This window comes from Gavia stellata, chromosome 2 (genome assembly GCF_030936135.1).
Source record: "Gavia stellata isolate bGavSte3 chromosome 2, bGavSte3.hap2, whole genome shotgun sequence".
Classification (NCBI taxonomy): Eukaryota; Metazoa; Chordata; class Aves; order Gaviiformes; family Gaviidae; genus Gavia; species Gavia stellata.
This window is the reverse complement of record NC_082595.1, coordinates 30,272,417-30,286,498: the sequence shown is the minus strand read 5'-3', so window position 1 is coordinate 30,286,498 and position 14,082 is coordinate 30,272,417. Positions and strand designations below refer to the sequence as shown.

The 14,082-nt window shown below is 40.5% G+C and overlaps 1 protein-coding gene across 1 annotated transcript in view; it reads right to left on the bottom strand.

Annotated features, from left to right (window-relative positions):
* Positions 1–14,082, bottom strand: part of PCNX2 (pecanex 2) — a 162,204-nt gene that overhangs the window by 38,323 nt on the left and 109,799 nt on the right. Inside the window, exon 24 of the mRNA XM_059835536.1 lies at positions 1,763–1,821. Coding sequence (XP_059691519.1) covers positions 1,763–1,821 — 59 coding nt within the window. The remainder of the gene's footprint in view (positions 1–1,762; positions 1,822–14,082) is intronic.

The window sequence follows — 14,082 nt, the reverse complement described above, 5'->3', positions numbered from 1 at the left end:
AGGTGAAAAACACCCCATCACAGTCTAAAAGTGTAATCCCATAAAGATCTATGGCATTTAACTGGATTAAAAGCAGCACTTTATGATGGTGATCTGTGAAAGGGAATGAACCTTTCACAAATGCCAACACAGTGCCACATAACCCAACGTGGTGTTGTCTTGTGCTTGTACTCTTTTACATAATATATGCTTGACATGAGAACTGCTTTTCTTTCCTACAATGCATGTGTCTCACCTTCAATACTTTTAAAATGCTGGTGCATTAATAGATATACATGTACGAACCAACGTCTTGTAGGTATATTTGTATACATGAGAGTGTATATGGATACATATGTACAGGTACACATGTATATTTATATATGTGCATATTTAGGAGCAGATCTAACATGGAGAAAAAAACCAGAGGATGACAGGCTATAGCTTCCTGTACAAATTGCTCCTCAATACAAGAAGAGGAGTGGGCATGTTACTACGCTGCTTTTCATCACCATGGCCATTATGCATCCAGACCTGGTATGTATGTATATGCAGGTGTGTATGCACATACAGACATACTCAGCTATATACCTTCTGCAATATATTTGGTCAAAATCTAAATGAGTCATAAAATGAATCTCTTAAGCATACACACAAAAGGAATGTTTTGCTTGAGCTATGAGGCTTAAAACATAATTAACTTATTAGCATATATAATAATGCTAAAGGTTATATGCTATCAGGTGACAGAAAGGCCTTGGGAAACATCTCAACTCCCTGCCTTGAAAAGATAAATAATGAAGGAGCACTATATATGCCTCAAACAGCTAATATCTCTCTTGCCTTCTTGGACACCCTGGATTACACCCATTTCTGCCTGAAGATGTGTATTTGTTCGTGCTACTGATGTAATGGATGTGGGGGTGGGGGTAGATAAAAATATAATAGCAATAACTACAATGTAAACTTATACCTCCACAATACAAGCCCCTGACAACTCAGTGGCAAAATAAAATCAGCCACAGAACACTAAAGCAGAAGAAACCCATATATGAAACCCTGGCCTCTCTCACTAGGACTGGGATTTGGCATGAAACACTGGTATCGGTTCCCCCTGGAAAGGGCTCTCTCTCAGCAGGTGCTGAAGAGCATCAGCTGAGGTACCACACACTCTCCGCATCCACTGACTTGCCAAAAAATGCTCTCACTTCCCAGTCTCACAGGAACCACTCGGTGCAGCCCAGGAAGGTGCTTTACGTTGCCATGGATCGGAGCTCATTTAATGCACCGATACCCAGAGGAGAAGCCCACCATCTTTCCTACTACTTTCTTTTACTCCGTCCTGCGTATTTTCCAATTTCCCTTTCCCCCCTCTTCAAAAAGGTTTCTCTCCAAGGAAGAGGAGATACTTGTCAGCCCAAACTGCTCAGCAATAGGGGGAGTGTTAACCTGCTGCTTTTTTCCAAAACCTTTCCCTGCCCACAGCTGACCTTCGAGTCTAGCTGGGATGTCTGCTGCATACTCCGCACAAACAGTAACGTTATGATTAACCAAGCAATTCGCAGCCCAGCAGCTATGTGATCAGCTACACATAACTGAAAATCGAATTTACTTATCAAGTCACATGACTTAAACCAGTGCTCTTCTACATTTAAAATGCTCTGGTTTGTTCACACAACATTTAAACCCTTTGCATCTCTTCAGCTTCCCAAGCAAAGCCTCGATGGTGTACATACATTACATTTTGCAAATCAAGCAAAACACCCAAACTCCGAGGCCATACCTGCATCCTTTTCGATCTGAATTGCCAGTCTGGTGTTGGAATGGTCCGATCTTTTGGTGCTGGAAATAAAGACATGTTGTACAGCCAATTTTTTTTTTTAAAAAATAAGATTCTCCCCAAAACACATTTTTATTTTCTTTTTAACATATCTTCTTATTTTGTGGTTATATCATTATGCAGTTCACACTCTAATCTGTTCATCAGTTTACTCCAAGCAGGCATATATAGTTATTTCAGTTCAGTATTGCTATTGATATTGTAGCTTATCAGCACACAAAACAGAATTGTCTGTGTCGCCTCCTCCTTTTCCTCCAACTCTTTTTTCCCCATTTTCCTTCTTGTGGGGTAGAGTCCATTCAGAATTTGGCATCTGTGATAATACACACCACTATGTACTTAAATAATTGAACTGGCTCCAGAGGCACATCAACAAGGTGCCACCAAAACAGTGACTAGAAAGAGTATTAAATCAGTCTTTCTTCCCTTCTAAGCCTTAAGGGAAACAGCTAGACTCAAGGGGTTTTCTATGTGAGGACGTATTTCTACGGAAAAACAACAACAAAACGACCACTTTACTTAATTTCATATTTAGCTAGGCAGCACCAAGAGAATCGCTGGTCATTCTTATTGCTTGAAAAAGAGTAAATTACAGGGTCTTAGTCCATACAGACAGTAACCCTGTCTCCCTTATAAATGACACATTCCCTACTCAGTATTTTCATTGTAGCAGTGGACTATAAATAGCACAGGAAAAATGGTCACAAAACAGAAAGCAACTAAAAGGTAGAGTGGATTGAGCTTTTATTCCTACCTGTAACAAAAGACACTAACAAAGTCTGAAAATAAGGAATAAGTAAATCACTGTGGGCAAGCATGTGTCCAACAGAAGGGAGTGGTTGTTGTGATGACTGGGATATTCAACACCAGAAGTCCAAAGCATCTCCCAGGCCTTCAGGGTACAAGTGAGAGCCTGGCTAACAGAAATGCTGTAGTAAATAGAAATTTCCCTGAAATACCGCTCTGGCAGTGGTGCTTTAGGATTTCAGGACACTTCATATTGCCTCAAAAGTTTTGCCCCCAATCACTAGCCTTAGCAGAAGGTCTATCAGTCAGATATGTAAGTATTATCCTTGGAAGATGGGGTTAAAGCAGAAAATGGATAAAGACAAAGCCACTCGCCCCAAACAACAGTCAGCATGAGGTTACATGTGACAGTGGTGAGAATCTCATCTGTTCAACAGCCTGCAAACGCAGCAGAAAAGTGCCAATGCACCACTTCTGGCACAGGAACCGAGGGAGACACGCAAGCGTGGTCCTTATCGTGTCCTTTGTCAAACTGTGATGAAGGTGGCATGGCCAGGTGGGACTGGCTGTGGTCTGGCTCATCAGGGTGGAGCACAGAGCATAGTGGAGATTTTAAACGGGCTGATGGTTGGGCCAGTCAACTTAGAAACCCCGAATTTAGCTATTCAGTATGAGAGCTTAGACATGCCCTGAGGAAGACTGCGGCAAAGAGGGTTTAAGTTATATGGGAGGCTTTCAAACAGCTTAAATTAACACTGAAAAAGGTGGTGTAAACCCAGGGTAATGTTGTCTTTGAAGTACAGCTGAGACTCTCTGGGAGTCTGCATGTCCTCATGGCAGTACTGGCTCCCAGGATTTTGTCTGTCAATATACAAGTTATTTAAAAGGTTGGAAGTTTCTGAGCTGAAGCCAACTGGGAGAAGGATGTCACTGATGCCCGTAATGTTAGAAAGCCTTTTCATTCACCCTCTACAGCCTCCCCCAAAAAGCTGTGGAAAACCAACCAACAGAAAAATTGCACACAGGCTTCCATGTAGTAGACAGAAGAGGAACATAATTGCTTTACTTCTACTCCCTACCAGCAACTGATTTTTGAAATGCATGTTCTTTACTTTGCAAGAAATACAGCTGGAGAGAATATGAGTCTTAATTAGAATTATTTGTAATTAATATCAGTACATTATCTGCATAGACTAACGTTTTGTTTGATGTATTATTTATCTTCCTGCCTCTGGTTGGCTCAGCTTATTGTAACTGCAATTTTCATTTCTTATGCAATAGAAAATGGCAATGGGGGGGAGGGCCTTCTAAGCAGTTCAGAATATAAAAAATGATTTTACTTCAAAAAGGTTGTCAGAATTCTTCTACCCTGATATACATCCACCTGCAATTGCAACATATGCAAGAGTAAGCATAAAGATTAGGTTATGGCATTCAATCAATTTTCTATTCTCAGCAGAGAACCGCTGCTGATTTCCAAATGCATATGTTTTAAGATTATGAGACTCCTTATTAACTTTCAGTCCCTCTGAAATCAGTGTGGCAGTATGAGGTGCAAGTCAATACTATTCTTTAACCCAATTTTTTACCAACCTATAAAGCATTTGAGGTATCTCGAGGCATATTGAGACCCATACAAATCAAGCAATACTTCAGAAAATTCTAATCTATAATAAGTAGGAATCCTTTTGCCCAGCATGCAGCTCTGGCTCCGTTTCTTTCTGCTTTTTTTTATTTTTTTGAGAGAAAGATGCATGAAACAATCAGGGAAAATCACGAGTGCTTCAGGACACTCTGAGACAGATAATGCAGCCTGACTGGGAAGAAGGGAAGGAAACAGACCAGCTCTCACAAACGAAACCAAACCAGGCTCCGTTGCGGCTTTATCCTCCATTCCAAGCACAGTACTGATTGCTTAAGCAGTTAAAATAGGCCTCAGGACACGAGGCAAAAAAGGATTTACCTTTTCAGACACCAGCAGAAAAACTCAAGTCTTTATACATACATTTTGAAGCATAATTTTCATTTTTTTTAAGACCGAGTATAATATAGACAGTTTGTAAAGCAAACTTCTGTCCTGAAATTCAGTTTAGGAACACATTGAGTCAGGTAATCCATTTTGGATTTTAAAAATCTTCCACAATTATTAGTAACCAAAGCTGGGTTTGTACCTTCTTGAAGGCAATGGGAATTTGCATAGCATTAAACTACAATACACTGCGCCTAACAATCAAACCAGCGATGCCTTTACTCCTGGGCTTTTCGCTGTCAACTAGCACCTCTCAAAGTGAACTTTGGGGACTAGTGGGTGATTTGGGCTTTCCTCCAGTGGCCTCTTGCTTTGAATTTGGTTGTTACCACTCATCCAAGGTGCTAATTAGCTCAGTAATTGGATTTCTTCCTGAATTGCATTATTCTATGCAAACCGAGTGCAGGTCCTTCGGCACTTGCCCTAGAGAGCAAGTGATTGTGTTTGAACGTCTTCAGCTAAGTCTTCAGCAATTTTAAAGTCAACATCCTGCTTATTTCCTGCAATATCTGTCTCACTCTCTTTTAATCCAGCATTTACATGGGCACTGAGATAATCCACTGGTTTGCCATAGAACTGTTCATGCCATTGTAACTATCGCTTCCCTTTGCAAAAGGATGAAGTCACTTCCTATACTCCCCCCATCCAAAAATACTGCCTCATTTTTCAACCTGGAAAGACTTTCTTCTCCCACTTCACTCTCCCAATTCCCTTAGAAAGGTAGAAAAAAGACTGAGGGGGATTCAGGAAGCCTGGGGAACATACAGCAGACAGTAAGAATTGGGCAAATTGAGGAGGGAAAAAAAAAAAAAATATTGCTCTGCTTATTTCCAGAAGCTGAAAATACAATTGTAGCTGTTCTATCTGCGTTGCTGTTGCTGGGTTTTGCCCCAAAACACAAATTCAAGATTTCCAGGATTCCTTCTGTGAAGGAGGGGATCTCTACTTTAAAACAGAACAAACCAAAGAAAAGTAGTTCCCATCTGGGGGATGCAAGAGATGCCTTTCTAGGCTAGATCCGAAGTTTTTCTTTGTCCGCGTCCAATGAATTTTAATCCATCTTTTCATGACATCTAACAGGCAAGTCTAACAGAGAGAAACTTTATCATGCTGCAGCCCTATGATTATTCATGGGAGTCTGGAAAAAAAATCCTCAACATTTCCACGTGAATGTCTTAGGCTGTTGGCACTATAAACTGAAGGCTTAGCATTCAAAACAGGAGCAGTAGTAGGCTGTGACAGTGAGGCAGGAGGGAGAATGAGGAGATGGCAGAATAAGCAGGCATCCATGAATATTTGAAGGACACCAGAGGCAAAACTGATGGTACTAATTGGAAGTGTGAGGATGCCCAAGTAGTTTTAAATCAATTTCATCTAAAACACAGAATAATTTCAGTGCGATTATAACAGCAAAGGCTGACAGCCCCTTCATGCATAACCACACCCAGGTTTTCTGGGCAGCTGCATGGAAGACATGCCTTAGGTTTAGCTCGCGTTAATAAAGAAAGATCTCTTAAAAATGAAAACAACTTCTCCTTCCTAATCACTTGCTCTGATTTTTATTTTTCATGCTTTCTTCCTCCCCTCCTTCCCTGACTGCTCCAGTGTTTCATCTAACAATAATAAAAAGTGGCTTTGATTGCATGCTAGGAAACTGGGGGAGGGCTAAGGTATAAAAAGTTCCAGTTATTAAAGACAGTGCTGTTGAAGGATCGTTTTAAAACATAGGAAGATCTTATTATCAGAATTGTTTCCTGTTCTTAGGGTTTCTTTACTTTCTTAAAAAGGTTTTTATAATTCATTCTGAGAACTTCTCAAGTTTGGGGTTTGGATTTTTTGTGGTTTGTTTGGTTTTGGGGTTTTTTTGGTTGTTTGGTTTGGTTGAAGTAGGTGTAAAAATCAGAATTGCGGTCATTTGCTGAGATACTACTGAGCATGATTATTTGGCATATTCTGAAGTCTTTCCTGAAGATGAGGTTTCTGTGCTCCTGCAGCAATAGGAATGCAAATGAGAGGTGTGAATTTGAGATCAAAAGCTGAGTGCCCAAGCATGGATTAAAGAGCCCACCTAAGTGCTCTGACATTCAAAGTTTTAGCTGGGGAATTCACCTCTTATTTATAAGCCAGGTCATTTAAGCATCTGTGTACTTTAAAATATTCACTAATGCTTTACCAAAATGTCATCAATATCCCTGCTTTTGTCTTATTTGCCTATCTTGCTACTTAATTTCTTTCCCCTTCTATGAGTATACAAGGAGCTTTATAAGTGGAAGGATTATGCCAGCTGCACAGAGATGTTTGTGCTCGCTCTTATGTCAGTGAAAAAGGGCTGGGACCCTAACATTCCTGTAAGGATGGTGCTTAGCACAGGACCCAGCCTCACAGCTATACCTCACCATCCACAATTCACAGATGTACTTTTAATTTAAAAGCAAATGTGCTAATTACACACAAACCCATGCATCTGAAATACTGCAGGTGAGTGTTATTTTTCTGGTTTTCCCATTGTGAGCCAAAGCAAACGTTATAGGAAAGGTACTATGCCGTGCCCAGTTCTGGGTAAAGAGCTCTGCAGGACTAATTCACTTGGGCTCTGCACTGGCTGATGGGCCCATGGGCGAAGTGGCAAAAGCCTGAGAAACTGTAAGGAGCTAGAGAGTAGAAAGAAGGTGATGAGAAATGTCCTGGTGAAGTTTTCACCGGGAAAAGACCGAGATCAGACAGCAAAAAAAATTACCAAAATGTTGGGAGCTGCTTCAGCAAATGAGGCCAAGATGTTTACCTCCTTTACTCCACACAGAGATATGCACATTGTTTAAACATCATAAAAGGAAGAAAGGACAGCAAGGCATTTCAGAATTCATCCTCAATATTCTCTATTGCTGAGAACAAAGTGTTCTTATTTTAATATTACTCACTGAAAAAGCATAACACATACTTAAGATATTTTAGTTGTCACTTTTAGACTCAAGATGACTGCTTAAAAATAAAATTAGGAGGTAGAGATGGCAAGAAAGTATGAGGAAATACAAAAATAAGACAAAGACTGGTATCTTACACAGAAAGCCTACATCAGAAATACTAATTTAGCTCACTATAGGGTTTTCCATATACATTTTTCTCACCAAAAGATGAAGGGAGGCAAAACAGAAGCTAACCAAGCTATTCCAGTGTTGTAAACCTGCGAGTGCAGCATCAGTGATACTACACTGAAGATCAAGAAAAATCTTACTGCTACTGTGCTACTTACTACTACAAAATCCAATCTAAAACAGGGATAACTTTTAATACCTTTTTTCTTCATTGCAAGGACTGTTGAGACATTTACAGCAGTCGTTATGGTAGTCTCTACAGTACTCTTCAGACTGAAAAAATCTCCAACACATGGTTGAACTAGATGGTATTTTGAAAGCAAACACTGCTAGTCAAAGGATTAAAAAAAAATCCCGCTAGCATTCATCCAGTATTTACCTAGTCCCAACTAGCACAAAGCTTCAGAGACAATTCTCAGTGGCAATAGTGACATAATCCTGCATTTTGCATTATCTCAGGAAGAAGCGAGAGACATTTTACATTTTGGTCTTATAAGCCCTCAGGCAATTTGGGTCCAGTACATACCCTTGTACATCAGGAGACAACCAGGACTTGAGCAAGCTGTAGCATGAATTATTCCCTGCTGCTATCTGTACACAACTTACATATCACCTCAGTTAGAATGGTTACACTCACTGAACATCTCTGATCTCAGTTTTTCCCCTGTCTTCACATCATGACAAAAGTTGCTTGAGTAAGCATCTTCTTGAATGGAACGTTTGAGATTAGTGCTCCGAACCTCAGCTTGCCCCTAAACATTTGATTCAGTTAAATCTAAAACAGGAGGTGATCCACATTATCCAAGTGAATCGGATGAACGCTTGCTTAGAACACTTATGGAAATGTAGTCAATCCGTTTCAACAGGTTTCCAATACTCAACATGACAGATATTTCATGTGTTTACTTGATCTCATTAGATTTACATAATTTGGAAGCTAAGCATTAGACGAACAGCTTATAAAATTTTAGTGCCACTGTATATCCACACAAGCCCTTAAAACATTACATGCTTCCCATTTCTGATTTATGAGTCCATTCTCATATTTCTCTTATGTCCTGTTGCTGCCTTCCTTTCCAAATATCTTTAAAAGTCCTCTTCTATCATGATCATGATTTCTTTTCCTTTGTAGGTCTGAGGTCCTGCTTATCAATGTCTGTTGCATTATCCTCTCAGATTTTTCACTGCACACCTTTTCCTTTTTTGCCCCATCCCTTTCCCTTTTCATTTATCCCACTTGTGGTTTTGATCTCTGCTTGTGTTCCTGCCTGGCCTCAGCATGCATTCCCTCTCTGATGTTTCCCTTCTGTCTTTATTCTGTCCTCTTAGAATGATTCAGTGAATTGGAGTTGTGAACGCATCTTTAACTCAGCAGGGAACTACAGAGAACTGAATCAGAATGCACTCCCAATTAATTATCACACATATGGCTCCTATTCAATTAGCCTCAATTTGTTTTATTGACTGCCATGGGCAAAATTTGAGAAGAGAAGATGTTACCAGTTAAAGAGATACTGCCAAACAGTTAAAATGCAACTTTGAATTTTGTATAGCTTCCCCCTTGAGTGTGAAACTCCTGGCAACTCAGAAAACACTCGTTTTAATACCAGATCTATTCAATTAAAGGTGCCTGGGTTTTCCTCACCCATCCTTTCCCAGACAGCTTGCACATTTTCCCAGTTCAGTGTGACTCCACCCATGGAGCCAAGTGATGAGGTGAGGGCTGGGCTGGAGAGGAGGTGTGCATATCTCCGTGCAACAGCAAGTGGCCAAAGGGGCACACATGCACACAGGGTCACTTACTCCAGGGGAGATCACAGTTCAAGATGCTGAGGGGAACATAATTTCTAGCAGGGCTTCTTTTAGCCCGGGGCTTTACCGGAAGCAACACCTCCCATAACTCAGTGCTGTGGCTTTGTCACTCCTCAAAGCCCTACACACCTGATGAAAGGGTTTAAAAACTCCCAAACCAGGCGTGTTGCAGGTACAAGTCCATGGGCAGTACTGGTGGTGTACAATGTGAAGATGTATAGCAGACAGGCACTACAGCAGGGAGAAGACAGGTATTGGTCTTGAGAAGACAGTCAGATGAGTAAATCTAATGAGTAACATGTAACTTCAGAGGGCTCATGAAGAACTAAGGCTGAAGTATAGACAAATGTGTTCCTTGTTCTTCAAATGTTTTGTTTTTCTCTATTATCTCCCCCAATGCCAGAACCATGGCCACACATGCACCTGGAGAAGAGGGTGTAACTTCCCAAAGACCAGTTTATACTCATTGTTTCAACAGAGGAGCATTTTTCACCAAAAAAATCATCTTTATTGGAAAACCTGCCAGTTACAAGAGAAAAGTAATGAAGGAAAAATAGCAGCAACGTGTTAGGATTTCAGCTTTTGCATCACTGCCAGCCAGGGAGTGCCACTACAGTTGGCAGGAATCCTGTACCCAAGGACACCCAAGCCAGGCCTAAGCATCCCTCAGCACCAGTCTAGGCTGGATGCTCAAAGATCTAAATCCCTTTGAAGTCTCCAGAAAGACTCACCAAATTCCACATGTTTTGTGAACAGGACCAAGCAGCCCTTCTGATTTGAATACAACACACAAAATTTCACACTAAAAAATGTTCATTCATCGGTCCTATTTGTTTTGACTTGTAAGTCCCAGCCACATAAATAAGCACCCATTTTGGTTTCATCTACACATTGATACTTATTTATACTATTTTGCCAAGTTCTAAATTAACTTAACACTCAATAAAAGCCTGGAGGGGCCCTGAGGCCAACTCAGTGAAGACTTCTTTTAAAAGAGCCATGGTCATCAAAGGGGCTAGCATTCATAAAATTGAGTAATAGCTGATAACAAAGGAACTAGAATCTCAGTACACTCTAAAGTAAAGTCGTGCAACTAAAATATAATGCTTCTTTCTGGTCAGTTCATAAAAAACAGTATAGAAATAGAAGCAGACAGAGATAAACACAAAAATTAGCTGAGAAAGAGAAACAGTTCAGAAGAAACTAAAATGATTGCAATGAACAGTAAAACTCATGGCTGCCATGTGGCTTTCATGCCAGGTGGCTGGAAGCATTCAGAAAAGTTTGAACCCTAAGCAAGGAGAACAGGCAGTGACAGTAGTCAGAACATAACATTTCTGAAGTGATATTTGAGGAAATAAGGCAAACACTAACTTCTGTTGATTAGGGGAAAAAAGGTTCTCCTATGCTTCAGTTGTGCTATAATTGTTGACTTCAGAGGTACCTTTCTTTAAAGTATTCATTATAAATCAATGTCCAAGGCATTACTGAACTATAAACACCTGCTGCAGTTGCAGCAAACATCACCACCATGGAGGTCTAAAAACACATGAAAAAATATCAAACAACATAGCAAGAAAAGACTAAAATAAGAAATCCATCCCTAAAAAGGAGAACTTGAAAGATCTGAACATTCAGCTCCCAAACAAGGCCCATGGACAGTTATGGTTGAATGATATTTTGTGTTTGGAGCAGGGGTTTTAGCAGCTGTAACAGATGAGCAGGCTCACAGGGAAACCAGATGCACTAGGATGTGTTAAAAAAAAGCATTTGGAAGTGGAAGGCCTGTTATTTTATGGGAAAAAGGGAGGGAGCAGATGGGTACATTTCACAACTCCTTTTCCCACACACGTGCATCCAACCCAAATTACATCTACACTGGGAAAACTCTTCCCGTTCCACCTGTAGGCTGTCCACGATGGGCAGGTTAAGTGAGACAGTAGGAAAAAAGAAAATGCCAGCTGCACTAGATCTGAGGCAGGGCAGGTTTTCCTCACCCTCCTTTCCCAGCTGTATTAACCTTACAGGTGGCTGCTTTCCAGACCACAATGACTGGAACACAGTGATACACTTTTTAAAAAGATGGAGAAAAGAAAGGCTTGTTCACATATTCTCAAACACAGAGAGGTGTCCTGTAATACCGTTCTGAGATAGCTGGCAATTTAATCACAGCCTCTTTAGAGACACCTAACAAATTCAGTTACACCACATAGTAATTCACTCGAGACTCTTCAAAGCAAATGCAAGCTGTGCCTTACCCAAAAATAGACACTGAACCAGATGACCAAGAAAGAATAGAAACAAGGAGCCCAGGAGTGATGACTGGCTTGTAGGCAGCGAAATCTCCAGATTCCTGGGGGTAGTTTGCTGTTTGCAGGGACAAGTCACAGCTGCAGCAGAGAACAGGCTGCTCAATGTGATCCAGCGGTTAGACGCACTGGGGAATGAAAGTAAACTTCCTACTCTGTTCTGTCTATTGCCTTATCCAAGATACAAAGCAAGATAAGAAGAAGGGAGGAGGGGGACAGGGTCAGGCTGCAGCGTGACAAAGTATTTAAGAAAGAAAAGCAAAGCAGAGGAATGGAATAACAGCGTTTGAACAAACACTTTATGCTTTAAAGTGCCTATACATTAAACAAGATTTACTGCTATTTCCTTTTCTCTCTCTGACATCTACAGCCTAATCATTCCAACAGCTGTGAAAATAAAGACTAAAACAGGACTCTTCAAACTGGGAAGCAGGACCCAGGCTAATGGCAGGACAAAGCTAGTGTTGCATCAAACTTTTTCTTTTTTTAAAAAAGAAGCAAAAACCGAGAACATTTCTCATAGTTGGATTCCCACGAGGCAACCAGCTCATGAGCAGTAGGCCAGCTTTCTGATTTTACACCCCTCTGTTTTCAACAATGGCAGCAAAAGCTGTAAAAAAAGTGGTTGCATGAGAAGTTGTTCTTTCTTCTTCACCTTCCTTATTGCCTTATTTTTAACTCTTCTGAAAGTCAGTCTTCCCTTTCCCGCCTGGAAGGTCCCTGACCTCAGTAATGTATTGGTGTTCTAGACTCTGAACGCAGGGAGTACCAAAGTGAACACTATAAATAAACAGCATCTGCTGATTGCTGGGAAGAACACCCATGCTCTGCACACACACCGCAATAGCACAAACAGGCACAGTATGATTCTGGAATTTTGAAGAGCTTGCTAGGAATTTCACAGTTTGCTTACTGTCAAAATGAATCTTTTTTTTTTATTTACCCAACTCGAGTTCCTCCATCTCCTTGAAAAAACAAACAAGCCATCATCTTAATTCTCTAAGACTTTCAGCTGCAGCTCACATCACCTAGAGTGGCAGATGCCCACTCAGAAACCTGAGGAATCAAACTCTTTAGCCAGCACAAAAAGTGGGACTAAAAGAAACAATGGAAATGCAAGATGTATATGCGTGCACTCAGAAAACCATATAGACACAAACAAACCAGCACTTTAAGGAACAGATGGAGCAGTTGCTCACCACTCGAGCTGCCGGCCTAATAGCCCAGCTCTATTAATAAACATGTACTGTCTACTTGCTGTTGTCCAAAGCTTCAACTTTGGATTCACGTACAGAAAATTAACTGGATGGGTTTCCTCTCATCTAACTTCACACTGTTGGCCCAAATGAGATGCAAAAATAAGTTTTCCTTAAGTGAAACGAAGAAAAAATGAAGTTTGCTTGACAGCAGTGAAGTGTGCATATACTGATGAACAGAAATGACACTCTAAGAAAGCAACTTAATTTATGACTTGGAGAAAAAACAAAACCATGATATTTTGATATCTGGGCTGCTTGTCAAAATTGTTTTTGGTTAGTCCAATTAAGAGGTTAAAGTATAAAAAAATATAACCACGGTATTGACTATCTCAGTAACTTCATATAAACGTAAATGAGGTTTTGCATATCTAATATAAATGTTGTAATTTAATGTAGTCATCAGTACAGCAAGGAAGTGTTTGAAAATGAGTATGCAAAACAGCCAAAACAAAAAAGCTATATAAAGCACATTGAAGGTAGCTTTCCCCTGGGCAAAAGTTCCTGTCAACAGGCAATGAGTATGGAAATAACAAGAAAATCTGCCAGAGCTTCTGCTTCGTCTAAGCGTATCTCAGACTGCACTGTAGTGAACCTCTGACTTTCCATGAATACCCTGAGCTGAACTTATCAAAAGTAACTGGCAATGCACTCCAAAAAAGAAATCTATACACCAACTTCCCCATCTGTTTGTTCTGGTTTGTCTTACAGCACCTGAAAACTCAGTGCACATCTGGCCACAGGGCACTGCAGCCCAAAGACAGGTCAGTGTGGGAGCCAGAGTAACTTTCCACTCCAGCTCATTACCAATCCTATTTAAGTCCACAGCTCTTAAAGAAAACAATCATGCCATTCCTTTGAATTTTTAGATGTTGGAGGGTCAAGATTTAAAGCAGTAAGGCAAGGCCTGTCTCACTTCATTCAATTATTTCGAGTATTTTGTAGAAAATTTCCCTATTCTTAATACAAAATGACTCACTCCCCTTGCCTTTTTCTGTCTTTTCACTGTGTCCCTTTA